Source organism: Vombatus ursinus, unplaced genomic scaffold (assembly GCF_900497805.2).
Source record: "Vombatus ursinus unplaced genomic scaffold, bare-nosed wombat genome assembly UNPS02004677.1, whole genome shotgun sequence".
In the NCBI taxonomy this organism is placed as follows: Eukaryota; Metazoa; Chordata; class Mammalia; order Diprotodontia; family Vombatidae; genus Vombatus; species Vombatus ursinus.
The window spans coordinates 2,369,562-2,382,784 of record NW_020944455.1 but is presented as its reverse complement, the minus strand read 5'-3'; the positions used below and the strand labels follow the sequence as shown (position 1 = coordinate 2,382,784).

General features: G+C 43.9%; 1 protein-coding gene across 1 annotated transcript in view; it reads left to right on the top strand.

The window, feature by feature from the left end:
- Positions 1-13,223, top strand: part of TMEM164 (transmembrane protein 164) — a 121,747-nt gene that overhangs the window by 94,395 nt on the left and 14,129 nt on the right. Inside the window, exons 4-5 of the mRNA XM_027839044.1 lie at positions 2,446-2,512; positions 9,406-9,484. Coding sequence (XP_027694845.1) covers positions 2,446-2,512; positions 9,406-9,484 — 146 coding nt within the window. The remainder of the gene's footprint in view (positions 1-2,445; positions 2,513-9,405; positions 9,485-13,223) is intronic.

Below are 13,223 nucleotides of genomic sequence, written 5' to 3'. Positions count from 1 at the left end.
CCCTTAATGAATTCTAGACCCCTCCCCCAGATGAATGACATCCTCAAGTCCTCATAGACTTGGCAGATGGGATGACCAAGCCTTGTGGAAAGCAGAAGAGGTACCATAAGACGGGAAAAGGGCAAATGGCGTCCTGTTGTCTGAAAAAGGATAGCAAAGAGCCTGCAAACCGTAGGCCAGGGAGTATAAGTTTAATTCCTAGAAATTTTTAGAATGTATTATTAGAGATATTTAATGAACATCTAGAAAAGAAAATCTTAATCACAAAGAGCCAACATGACTTCATCAAAACCTGGTTGTGCCATTTTTACATCAGATTAGAAGGCCAGGGAACGCTATAGATGTAGTCTAGGTGAATTTTTAGCAAAGGGCTTAATAAAGTATCCCATGCTCTTCTTGTGGGAAAGATGGAAAGATGTAGATGATGGCACAATTGGTAGGATCTAAACTGGTTGGATGGTTAGTACCAAAGAATACTCATGGAGGGGGCAGCTAGGTGGCGCAGTGGATAGAGCACCGGCCCTGAAGTCAGGATGACCTGAGTTCAAATGCGGCCTCAGACCAAACACTTGACACTTACTAGCTGTGTGACCCTGGGCAAGTCACTTAACCCCAACTGCCTAAAAAAAAAAACAAGAATACTCATGGAGTGGTTTGATATCAACTTGACAGGAGGTCTCTGGTGGAATGCTTCAGGAATCTGTGCTTGACCCTCAGCTGTTAAACATTTTCCTTAGTGACCTGGATAAAGCTATAGAAGGCAAGCTCATCAAATCTGCAGATAACACAAGGTTGTGAGGGATATCAAATGTAATTCATGACAGTCAGGATTTAAAAAGATCTTGTCGGCTTGGGGGGAGGGGGAAGGAGGGGAGATGGAGGAGGTGTTTACAGACACACATACATCCTGCCCCCTCCCAAGGGATCTATTAATAAACTTCAGGTGGTCCATAAACTTGGATGAAAAAAATTACATCTTTATAGTCACTAATCTCTAACTGAACTTTATCATTTTCTTCAATTATTTAGAAATGTTTTCCTAAGAGGGGTCTATAGGCTTCACCAGACTGTCAAAGACTTCATAAAGAGTTAGAGTTTGGGACTGAACCTAATAAGATGAAATTCAGTAGGGCTATAAATGTAAAGTTTTAGACTGGGGTCAAGAAATCAATTTCACAATTCCATGTCTGATGAGGATCATTTGAAGGAACTGGGGATTCCTGGAGCAGAAAAGACTCTGGGGGGTGGGGGGGTGGACATGACAGCAATGTCTTCAGGTGTTTGAAGGGCTATCATGGAAAAGAAAGATTGGGCTTGCTCTCTTTGTCCCCAGAAGGCAGAACCAGGAGCAATGGGGAAAGGTTGTGCAAATTTAGGCTTGAGAGTAGGAAAAACTTCCCAAGAATCAGAACTGTCTAAAAGTGAAATGAACTGCTTCAAGATGTGTTAGGTTCCTCAACCTTGGAGGTCTTTAAGCAGATTACTTGTTAAGTATATTATGGGGGTGGGGGGGGGTTGATTCCTTTCAGGTAAGGATTGAATTTGGTGGCCACTGAGGTCCCTTCCAACTCTCACATTCTGTGACTCTGTGACTTTAATCAGTTATGACAAACCTACATGAGGTCAGTAGTGTAAATTTTATTGTCCCCATTTTACAGATGAGGAACCTGATCGAAGTCACCTAGATTGTAAAGGTCAGACTCTGAACTTGAAAGTTTAGCTCCAAGTCTACCTCAGGACCTCAGAAGTCATTAAGCTGAACCCTTCATTTTACAAATGAGGAAATAGAGGCCAACTTTCCCAGAGTTACACAGCTAAGTACTAAGTGTGTAAGGTCAGATAAGTGACTGAGTCACTTAACCTCTTGAATTGCCTCACAAAATGGGAACATCTCCCAGGGTTGTGGTGAAGATTGAATGAGTTAACATTTGATCCTCACAACAAGTGCTTAAGGCAGATAGTGGAGAAGAGAAGGGCCTGGTTTGCTATATATGGTCCATGGAATTATAGAGTCAGACGCAACTGAACACCAACAAAGCTAAAACTGCTCTAGCAGTATGAGTTCCTTCCACCTTTCTATACCATCCCCTTCCCTTCCCTCTCAGCAAGAAATGTCATTATTATTAATACAGATTTGACTCTGCGTGTGAGCAGTTGATTAGGAAGCATATACCTTATCTTGTAAGGAAATGTTGTAGCTGAAAGAAATAAATCCCAGGCAGCTCTTGGGAAATATTGAGAACATCGATGATGCTAATGGTGCCCCCTGGAAAGTGTCCCTTTCCACAAGGCATGCATACATCTTGTGGAAATTATCCCCCTAAGTCATAAGTCCACAACTAGACCTCCCCAGGTCACACTTCCTAGGTTTTCTACCTGAATGAGGTCCTGTTTCATAGCAGACTGTGAGTGTAATACAGACTTTTGCCCATTTCTCTTTTTCAGGCTACAAATGCACATGTTGAATGGGGCTCTGCTTGCACTGCTTTTTCCCGTGGTAAACACTCGCCTGGTAAGTGCCCAAGAAGTGGAAATATCAATGAGACACAATATTTGAGTCCATCCCTTTTCTTTTGAGATGATGAATTTGGCTATTTGCCCATTTTGGTGTACTATCAGCCAATCAACAAACATTTATTAAGCACCTGCTATGTGCCAGGCACTGGGGACTATGTTGCCTGGTGGTGCTGGACTACAGGGTCTCTGGAGGGTCTTGAGGACTACAGTAGATAGAAGCCAAGCATAAGAATGAGCCAATCGAGGCAGCTAGGTGGCGTAGTGGATAGAGCACCAGCCCTGGAGTCAGGAGGACCTGAGTTCAAATCCGGTCTCAGACCAGACACTTGATACTTACTAGCTGTGTGACCCTGGGCAAGTCACTTAGCCCCAATTGCCTCACCAAAAAAAAAAAAGAAAGAAAGAAAGAAAAAAAAGAATGAGCCAATCAATCAACATTTATTAAGCACCTACTATGTGCCTGGCAAGGCACTGAGGACTGTTGCCTGATGGTGTTAAGTGGCAGGGTCTCTAAAGGGTTTTGAGGGTTCCAGGAGAGACCAGGCATAGGAATCAGTTAATCAACAAACATTTGTTAAGCCACTGTGTTAGGTACTGGAGATACAACTAAAAAAATGAAGCTGTCCTCGCCTTCAAGATGCTTGATAAGATCAACCATCAAGCATTTATTAAGTGCCTACTGTGTGCCAGGCACTGTGGTAAGTGCTTTCCAAATATTATACGTATAATTTGATCTTCACAACAACCCTTGCAAGTAGATCATATTATCCCCATTGTACAGATGAGGAAACCAAGGCAAACAGAGCTTAAGTGACTCATCAGGGTCACACAGCTAGGAAGTGTCTGAGGCTGGGTTTGATCTCAGATCTTCCTGACTCTAGTCACTGTGCCACCTAGCTTTCTTTGTGCCTGGCACTGTGCTGCGCATTACAAAACAAATGCAAAAACAATTCTTGCCTTCAAAAAGTTTATAGTCTAATGAGGGAGACAGCATCTACATTCTCCACCTGAGGCTATTCCGTTTGGCTCTTTGTTAGGCAGGTAAGGTGGCAAGGAAGATGGAGAGCTGGTCTCAAAGTCAGTCAATCAGTAAACATTTTTTAAGTGTCTACTATGTGCCAGGCATGGTGCTCAGCCTCAGGGATACAAAAAGAGACAAAAGACAGTCCCTGCCCTCAAGGAGCTTATAATCTAATGGGAGAGAGAACTATGTACAAAAAAAAACTGTGTTTAGGCTAAAGAGGAAATAAGAGAAGGAAGGCACTGGAATTCAGAGGGGTTGAGGAAGGCTTTCTGTAGAAGGTAGGATTTTAGTTGGGACTTAAAGGAAGCCAGGGAGGTCAGTAGGTAGAGATGAAAGGGGTGAACACTCCAGGCATGAAGGACAACCAGAGAAAATGTCCAAAGCTGCCAAGAGATGGAGGGTTTTATTGGCGGGACAGCCAGGAAGTGAGTGTCACTTGGATGGAAGAGTATGTGGTAGGGAGTAGGGTATAAGGAGACTGGAAAGGTAGGAGGAGGCTGGGTCTGAGGGCCAAACAGAACATTTTGTATTTGTTCCTGGAGGCAATAGGGAGCCGCTAGAGTAGGATCTAAGGATAAGATTACTACACTGAGTAGGATCACATGATAAGATCTGCACTTTAGGAAAATCCCTTTGGTATCTGAATGAATAGTGGATGGATTGGTGTAGGGAGAGACTTGAGAAGGGCAGACCCACCAGGAACTATTGAAATAGTCCAGGTGTAAGGTGATGAGGGCCCACACCAGAGGGATGGCAGCGTCTCAGGACAGAAGTGACATTGACAGACCTTGGCAATGGCTTGGATATGGGGATATATATAGATATATGTATAGTACACGCACACACACACACACAGAGTCAGAGACAGAGAGAGAGACAAAGACAGAGATACTGGATGACTTCTAGGTTGGGAACCTGAGGGACTGAGAAGATGGTGATGGCCTCAACAGTAATAGAGAAGTAGGAGGAGGGGAGAAGATTTAGGGGGAAAGAGTTCAGTTTTAGACATGTTGAGTTCAAGATGTCTGAAAGGCAGTTGGAGATGTGAGATTGGTGGTCAGCAGAGAGCTTGGGACAGGACCTGTAAATGTAAGAATCATCTGCATAGAAATGGTAATTAAAAGCTCATGGGAGCCAATGAGATCACCAAGAAGCAGTGTCTTGGGAGAAGAGGGGAGGAACCAGGATAGAACCTGGATAGGGACACCAGTGGTTGGAGAGTGCGATCTGGAGGAGGATTTAGCATGGGAGGCAGAGAAAGTGGTCTGATCGGAAGAAGGAGAACGGGGAGAGGCTGGTGTCCTGGAAATCCAGAGAGAAGAGGGTGGTCAAAAGTGTCAAAGGCTGCGGAGAGGTCAAGGAGAATGAGGAGAGGCCACATGTGGCTCTCTAGGTGCCCAAGTGTGGCCCTTTGATTGAATCCAAACTTCATAGAACAAATTCCCTTAATAAAAGGATTTGTCTAGCCACAAGACCATGGAAGGTAGACTACGGCACAATGACTTAAGAATTACTGACATCCCAGAGGACTTAGGAAGACAAAGTAGCATTTATAAGATATTTTCCTGAAATAAAACTCTCCAGAATTTGTGAAAGTTAATGTTGAAATACCACAAGGAAAGGGGCAGCTAGGTGGTACAGTGGATAGAGCACCGGCCCTAGAACCAGGAGGACCTGAGTTCAAATCAGCCTCAGACACATGATACTCACTAGCTTTGTGACCCTGGACAAGTCACTTAACCTCGATTGCCTTGCAAAAAAAGAAAAGAAAAAGAAATACCACAAGGAAGTCACCAACGATGTCTTAGTCACCAAATCCAATGGCCTCTCCTCTCTCCTCATTCTCCTTGACCTCTCCACAGTCATTGACATGTCCAAAGCCAGATTGTAAGAGGTTAAGAAGGGAGTAGAGAGAAAGTGGAGGCACCTAGTGCAGACAGCCTGTTTGAGGAGTTTAGCTACAAAAGGCAGAAGAGATTTAAGATGATAGCTGGTTTGGAAGGATCAGGTGAGATTTTTTCAGAATAGAGAAGACATGGGCATGTATGTGGGCAGTAGGAAATGAGCCAGCAGGCAGGGAGAATGAAAATAAGTGAGAGAGTAGGGATGGCAGAGGGAGCAGTTGTTGGACGAGACAGGATGAATTCAAATCTAGCCTCAGATACTGACTAGCTGTATGACTCTGGGTAAGTCACTTAACTGTTGTTTGCCTCAGTTTCCTCATCTGTAAAATGAGGATAACAATAGCACCTACCTCCCCAGATTATTGTGGGGAACAAATGAGATCGTAAAGTGTTTCACAAGCCATAAATCACTATGTAAATGCTATTGTTATTGTTGTTATGGACTATCCTGGCCAAAAAATAATTTATGACCAAGTGGTCCCAACCTGCTGGAGATGGGCCTCTCTTGGGCTGTTGCTAGGACTGTTACCTATGTCTGGCATGGTAGAGTCAACTCAGACTTAGCTCCACTGCCATAGCCAACAAAAACCCACTGCCACCTCCACTCTGTGATGGGGAATCTGAGAAAGTCTTTGGGGGGGGGCGCAATTGGGGTTAAGTGACTTGCCCAGGGTCACACAGCTAGTATGTGTCAAGTGTTTGGTCTGAGGCCAGATTTGAACTCAGGTCCTCCTGACTTCAGGGCCGGTGCTCTATCCACTGCGCCACCTAGCATCCCCTGAGAAAGTCTTTGTGAGGTGGACACATATCTTTCTCCTTGCTGTTTCTAGTATTAATCCAAGCATAATAGAACTACTTTAAACAAAATCCATCTATTTTTCACAAATAACCATCTAGGTCATTTGAACTTGAACTTCCCCTTTGTCAAAGATAGGAGTGTCAATTTCAGATTTCTCTTCCTTTTCTACCCTCGTTTTTTTCCCCCTTGTGCTTCTCCGAAATATTCTTATGAAACTTGTTTTTTGCGAATTGGCCAATGAACTTGTTTGTTCTTTTAGGAGTTCCTCAGAGTGTCAACTTTTCAAAATCTGTTTGCTTCTCAAATCACCCTCTTCTGCCTTCATAGAGTATAGAGTTGGATGGAGAGATAATTTGGACATTATGGCTTATGCTTCTAATTTTTGTAAAGGTTTTCTTTCCATTCCTGTAACCCTCCCTTGTTCTGCTCAGAAAGTCTTCTGTGGTCCTAATTGTAGTTTGGGGAGAGTCATTTCTTTGCTTCTTATAGCTGGCAATATTTTTTTTCCTTATCTTTATAGCTTTGCAATTTACTTATGATATATCTAGCCATCTTACATCTTGGGTTCTCCTTTGGAGAATCTTGTGGAGTCTTCCTTGTGGTATTTCTTTTTCTTTTCTTTTTTTGCAAGGCAATCGAGGTTAAGTGACTTGTCCAGGGTCACAAAGCTAGTGAGTATCATGTGTCTGAGGCTGATTTGAACTCAGGTCCTCCTGGTTCTAGGGCCGGTGCTCTATCCACTGTACCACCTAGCTGCCCCTTTCCTTGTGGTATTTCAACATTAACTTTCACAAATTCTGGAGAGTTTTATTTCAGGAAAATATCTTATAAATGCTACTTTGTCTTCCTAAGTCCTCTGGGATGTCAGTAATTCTTAAGTCATTGTGCCGTAGTCTACCTTCCATGGTCTTGTGGCTAGACAAATCCTTTTATTAAGGGAATTTGTTCTATGAAGTTTGGATTCAATCAAAGGGCCACACTTGGGCACCTAGAGAGCCACATGTGGCCTCAAGGCCGTAGGTTCCCCACCCCGGTAGCTTCTGTCACTTGGGTCTGTTTTTTTCTCAATCCTTTGAATAATGAGTAATTTTTTTTGCAGCTTCTGTTCCCACTTGGCTGGCTTGATGCTGCAATTCCATTTTCTACTGTAGGAGTCTTACTAGGTTGCACTGTGAATAGAATGCCGGACCTGGAGTCAGGAAAACCTGAGTTCAGATCTGGTCACAGGTAATTCCTAGCTGTGTGATCACAGGCAAATCACTAAACCCCTGTCTGCCTCAGTTTCCTTGTCTGTAAAATGGGGACAATAATAGCACCTACTTCCCAGGGCTGCTGTGAGGATCAAATGAGATAATAATTGTAGAGCTCTCAGCACAGTGCCTGGCACATAGTAGGTACTATAGAAATGTTAGCTATTATTATTTTTTATTGGGTTTTTTTTGTTTTGTTTTGTTTTAGGCAATTGGGGTTAAGTGACTTGCCCAGGGTCACACAACTAATAAGTGTCAAGTGTTTGGTCTGAGGTCAGATTTGAACTCAGGTCGTCCTGACTTCAGGGCCGGTGCTCTATCTACTGCACCACCTAGCTGCCCCTATTACTATTTTTTGAGATTTTTGGATTGTCTCCTCCCTACAGATCAATTTCTTTATCAATTCTTCTCATTCTTTGTGTTATGTGTGTATTTTCCCAATTCTAGCTTACTTTCCTCTCTTGATTTTCTCCTTCTTTAAAGCTCTTTATTTGGTCTTGTGATATTCTGAGCCTTGCCAGTTCTTGCATAATTTCTTTTAAAGTATTGTTTTTCCACCTGGAGACATTGCTTGGGATAGCTTTTGTAGTGGTTTTTTATCCCCTCTTAATCTCCATTACTTCTGGCATATTAGCTGATCTAGTTGTGAACAACATTTTAAAAATGCTATTAATTAGCACCCTGATTTGTTAATGTTTTATTTTCTTGTGTGGTTTTCTAAACATTTCTATTCTCTTTGATGTTTTTCTTTGTTGAGGGTTTTTTTTTCGGGGGGGAGGGGGAAGAAATCTCGAAGAATTTGGCTAACTGCAAACATTTATCCATTAAAAAAAAATTTGATCTGTCCAGTTCTATTAGCTATTGTCCTATCTTTCTCCTTCCTTCCTGGGGAAAACACTCCTTCAGAAAACCATCTACAATTAATGGAGAATAAGGGAAGGGAATAAGCATTTATATAGCACCTGTTGTGTGCCAGAGGGTGGTTAGATGGTGCTACAGTGGATAGAGTCCTGGGCCTAGAGTCTCAAAGACCTGAGTTCAAATCCAGCCTTAGACACCGACTAGCTGTGTGACCCTGGGCAAGTCACTTCACCCTGTTTGCCTCAGTTTCCTCATCTGTAAAATGAGCTGGAGAAGGAAATGGTAAACCACTCCACTATCTCTGCCAAGAAAACCCCAAATGAGGTCATGGAGAGTCAGACATGACTGAAAAATGACTTAACAACAACTGTGTGCCAAGTACTATGCCAGATGCTCTACAAACATTCTTATTTGATCCTCACAACAACCCTGGGAGGTAGGTGCTATTATAATCCCCATTTTACAGTTGAGGAAACTAAGACAAACAGGATAGAGTGACTTGCCCAGGGTCACATAGCTGAGAAGTATCCAAGGTGGGATTTTTTTTTTTGGTTGTTTTTTTGTTTTTTTGCTAGGCAATGGGGTTAAGTGACTTGCCCAGGGTCACACAGCTAATAAGTGTCAAGTATCTGAGGCCAGATTTGAACTCAGGTCCTCCTGACTCCAGGGCCAGTGCTCTATCCACTGTGCCACCTAGCTTTCAAGACGGGATTTTAACTCAGGTTTTCCTGATTGCAAATTTAGCACTCTTAGCCACTGTTCCACTTAGCTACTTAGAGGCCAGAAGGCTTAACTTTGCTTCCTGACATTAGAGAGTCAACTTGTCCTGCTTGGCTCCAGATAGCAAAAGGAGGAGCAGTAGATTAGAGTGGCAAAGAAACCAGCTGAGGCACGACTGGAGGGTATGGGCTGGACTCCCTTCAGTTAAAGGCTAGAGCTCCTTATTAAGTCTGTAACTCAGAGAATTCTTTCTCAAGTATGCCCACAGAGATTCTGTCCAACCTTTCTGATGAAGTACTCCCCTTATTTCCCCTCCTTTTTTCTCCACAGCTGCCCTTGGAGTTGGAAGTTTACTATGTTCAACACATCATGCTCTACGTGGTGCCTGTCTATCTGCTGTGGAAAGGAGGTAAGGCCCAACCAGGTACACTCCTCACTCACCACCAGCCATGTGGACCAGTCTAGACTTGATGGTGCTTTTGGAAGGAGTATCTACCCCAGGATCCCTAGCTGGCTGCATAAATGGGACAAGGCTAAAGAAGAAAAATAAAAGGTTTAGCATTGTATTGCTATTTACTTAAATACGTATCTCTGTGTATACAGTGTGTCTATATAAAGCAGAGAGAGATAATAGATAGATATAAGATGAGAAGGAAGGAAGGAAGGTAGAAAGGAAGGAAGGAAAGAGGGAAGGAAAGAAAGAAAGATAAAAGATAAGTAGATAAGTAGATAGTTGGTAGATAACTAGCTAGCTAGATTAGATAGCTAGCTTGGTAGATCAGTAGGTAGGTAGCCAGGTAGGTACATAGAAAAGATGGATAGTAGGTAGATAATAGATCAATAGATAGACAGACAGATAGATAATGTAAATGTAAGGACAGTGCGTCTCCCAAAGTGATGCAATGACAGCGTGAAGTCAGAGAGGGAGGGAGCTCCTAGTAACCAGCCCGCTCCGGAGGGTTTTCTACATTTGCCTGAGCAGCCTTAGGAACCGAACCCTCTCTGGCTTGGCATGGTCCACGCAGTTGCAAATCAGGACAGAATATTTATCTCAAGGAATTAAGAAATCAAATCAGAGGTCTGTTTGTCGTGTAAAACGGGGTGTAAAATAATGGTCTTCAAAACCCAAAGGTGAGCTCTTAACCATTCGGCAAATTTTCCACTCACGGCTTTAGTTTCTGGTTGTTGTATTTCCAGGACAAAGAGCATTTGGCTCCCAACCATCGCCGCTCCTACCTTCTTGTTACTAGACGATAAAGCTTCATCTAGAGATTGTGACCTTGGTTTTTTTAGCTTTTAGATTAGCTATAGATTTAGGCCTTGGTTTCGAATTTAATTATAGTTTAATTACCATCTGAAGCTTAATTTCTTGCTTCTACAATAATAGTACTGTTCAGAGTTTGTGATTTTAAGCCCTTCACATAGGAAGATCCTAGTGCTAATCCACCGGGAGCAAGGACTGTGCACTAGAGAGTTTTTCCAGTGGGGGATGGGGAGATCTGTTCACTTTCCAACCCCCTAGGGACCAAGAGCATGGTACCAGGGTGTGGGCTCTGGATGTGGCCTAGGAGTAGAGCAAAACTCATGAACCTATGTAGAGGTCATATTGGGAAGCTGGTTCTTATGGGTACCATCTCTTAGCCAAGGAAGGGGCAAAGAGGCTAGGACCTAAGTAATTGTAGGATTTGGGAGGACAGGAAGTAACTTCCATCCTAAGGGGCAGAATACTGAACAGGTAGTAGACAAATTGGATTGGTTTGGATTGGATTGGATGTTATGACCTTGGGTACCACTTTGCCTGTTTGAGCCTCAGTTTCCTCCTCTGTAAAATGGGGAGAATGAACCGTGAGGGTGGAAGAGCAGTGCTCAGGCATGACTATAAGAATTTGTCAACAGGGATGGATTAGGCTAAATTGGAAAGCTCCAGGCCTGGCAGCCTGGCCTCCGTGAGAGAGAACAGGATTATGGCTATTCTGTTTGAACCTCAATCCTAGTACAATCCAGATGGGTAATGATGAATGCCATTTACCATGAACATTCTTGCCCATCAGCTTCACGTGGGCCACATCTGACCTGGTCTAGTTTGGTGGACATGTACTTCCCTCAGTATAAGATGAGAGGGGTATAGATTTAGATCTCTGGAAGTCACTTTCCAGTCCAACCCTTTATTTTACAGGGAAGGAAACTGAGGTCCGGAGAAAAGTGATTTGCCCAGGGTCGTACAGGTAGTCCTAGAATGTCCTTTTTTTTTTAATGAAATTTTAAAATTAATTTTAAAAAAGTTTTTACATCCCCTTCATTTCCTAGTATCTTTCCTCCCTCCCTTTCCCATAAAACCCTCTCTTCTAACAGTTCAGCAACAAAGAAGGGGGGAGGGGTTGAGCTCCCTTTTTTTCAGGGACAAACAAGCCTGAGCAGTTACCCTAATTCATTACCTGACAAATCACGTTGAGGGTGAGAATGGAGGAGGTGTGAGTGTGGTAGCCTGGGGAGGGGGGCCAAGGGAGAGCTTGGGGGAGGTTTCTGGCTCTCTGCTGCCATCTGCTGCCCTCTTGGGGGATCAGTGGGCTTGAGAGAACACAGGCTTCCCCTGAGCAGAACAGGGAGTTGGCTCACAGTGTGGTGACTAGTGGGAGGATGATTGCCCTGTTAATTAGGACATTTGAGGCTTTCTGGGCTTTTGCCTTTTATGAAGTATTTAAGGTAATTACTCAAGAGAGCCTAGGTATTTTTTCTGACTGTATTATCAGATGATCAGATCCGAGGTCTCCAGCTGGAAGACCCTCTCATTTTACAAAGAAAGAAACTGAGGCCCACAGAAGGGTAGTGACTCACCTAGGGCCACACATAGGATCCTAGCTCTAGGGCTGGAAGGGCCCCCAGAGGCCACTGAGTCCAACTGCCTCATATTATAGGGGAAGAAACTGAGGCCCAAGGAGGAGAAGGGTGGCAACATCCAGATTTGCACTCAGGCCCTGTGATTCCAAATTCAGGGCTCTATCCACTGCACTATGTCGTCCTGTAGCCTAGAATCCGTACTAATAATAACAATAATAAAAATAGCTAACATTTATATAACACTTACTATGTGCCAGGCACTGTGCTAAGCACTTTTCAGTTATTAATCTCATTTGAAATGGCTCCAGGCTGGGGCATGACAACCCTGATCAGGACCTGCTATGTTAGTCCATTCAAAATCGAGGAATATTTATCTCTCTACCTGTTGATTGAGGAGACAGGGCTTGCTGGGGTTTTTCCCCACTTTTCCTCCTGGGAAAAGCTGGTCTGGGCCCATGGGGAGGCACAGACCCTACTGGTTTGTCTGCCTGACCCCAGCATCTGACCTGAGCTGAGGAGAAGAAAACAAACACATATAAAGCACTTACTATATGCTAGGTACTGTACTAAGTGTTTTACAAATATCTCGTTTGATCCTCACAATCACCAATGCTGTTATCATCCCCTTTTTACAGCTGAGGACACTGAGGCAGACAGGGCTGAAGTGACTTGCCCAGGGTCACATAGCTAAGAAGTGTCTGAGACTGGATTTGAACTCAGGTCTTCCTGATTCCAGGTCCAGGCTCCAGATTCTAAGCCTCAGTTCTAGCCATCCATCCATATGACCAGGGCTTCAGCCCAGTAAAAACCAGCAGACCTTCCTTGCAGCCTGGGCTCTCAGGTTTGAGCCTAAAACCTCCTTTTTGGAGTCACTTCCCTGTAGTAGCATCTCCTGCCCCTCCACTGCTCCGTAATCTCCAGTGACTACCCAGGTCAAGCCCCACCTCAGTCTACCCTCCAAGGGTTTATCTGGCCTCTGCTTCAAGACCTCTAGTTGTGGGCGGGGCAAGGGAAGGGGAGAATCACCACCTCCCAAGGCAGCCCCTTCTATTCTTGGGCAGCTCCAACTGTTAGTAAGATTTTCCTGACATTAATCCTCAGTTTACCTTTCTGTGCCTTCCTCGCATTGCTCTTGGTTCTACAATCTAGGCCCAAACAGAGCAAGCTTAAGCCCTCTTCCATGCGACACTTTCCCAAACTGGAAGTCACTCATCATGTCCTGAGTCTTCTTTTGACTAGACATCCCCAATGCCTTCACCCAATCTTCATGGGACATGAACGGGTGGGTCTTCACCGTCTCGATCATTTTC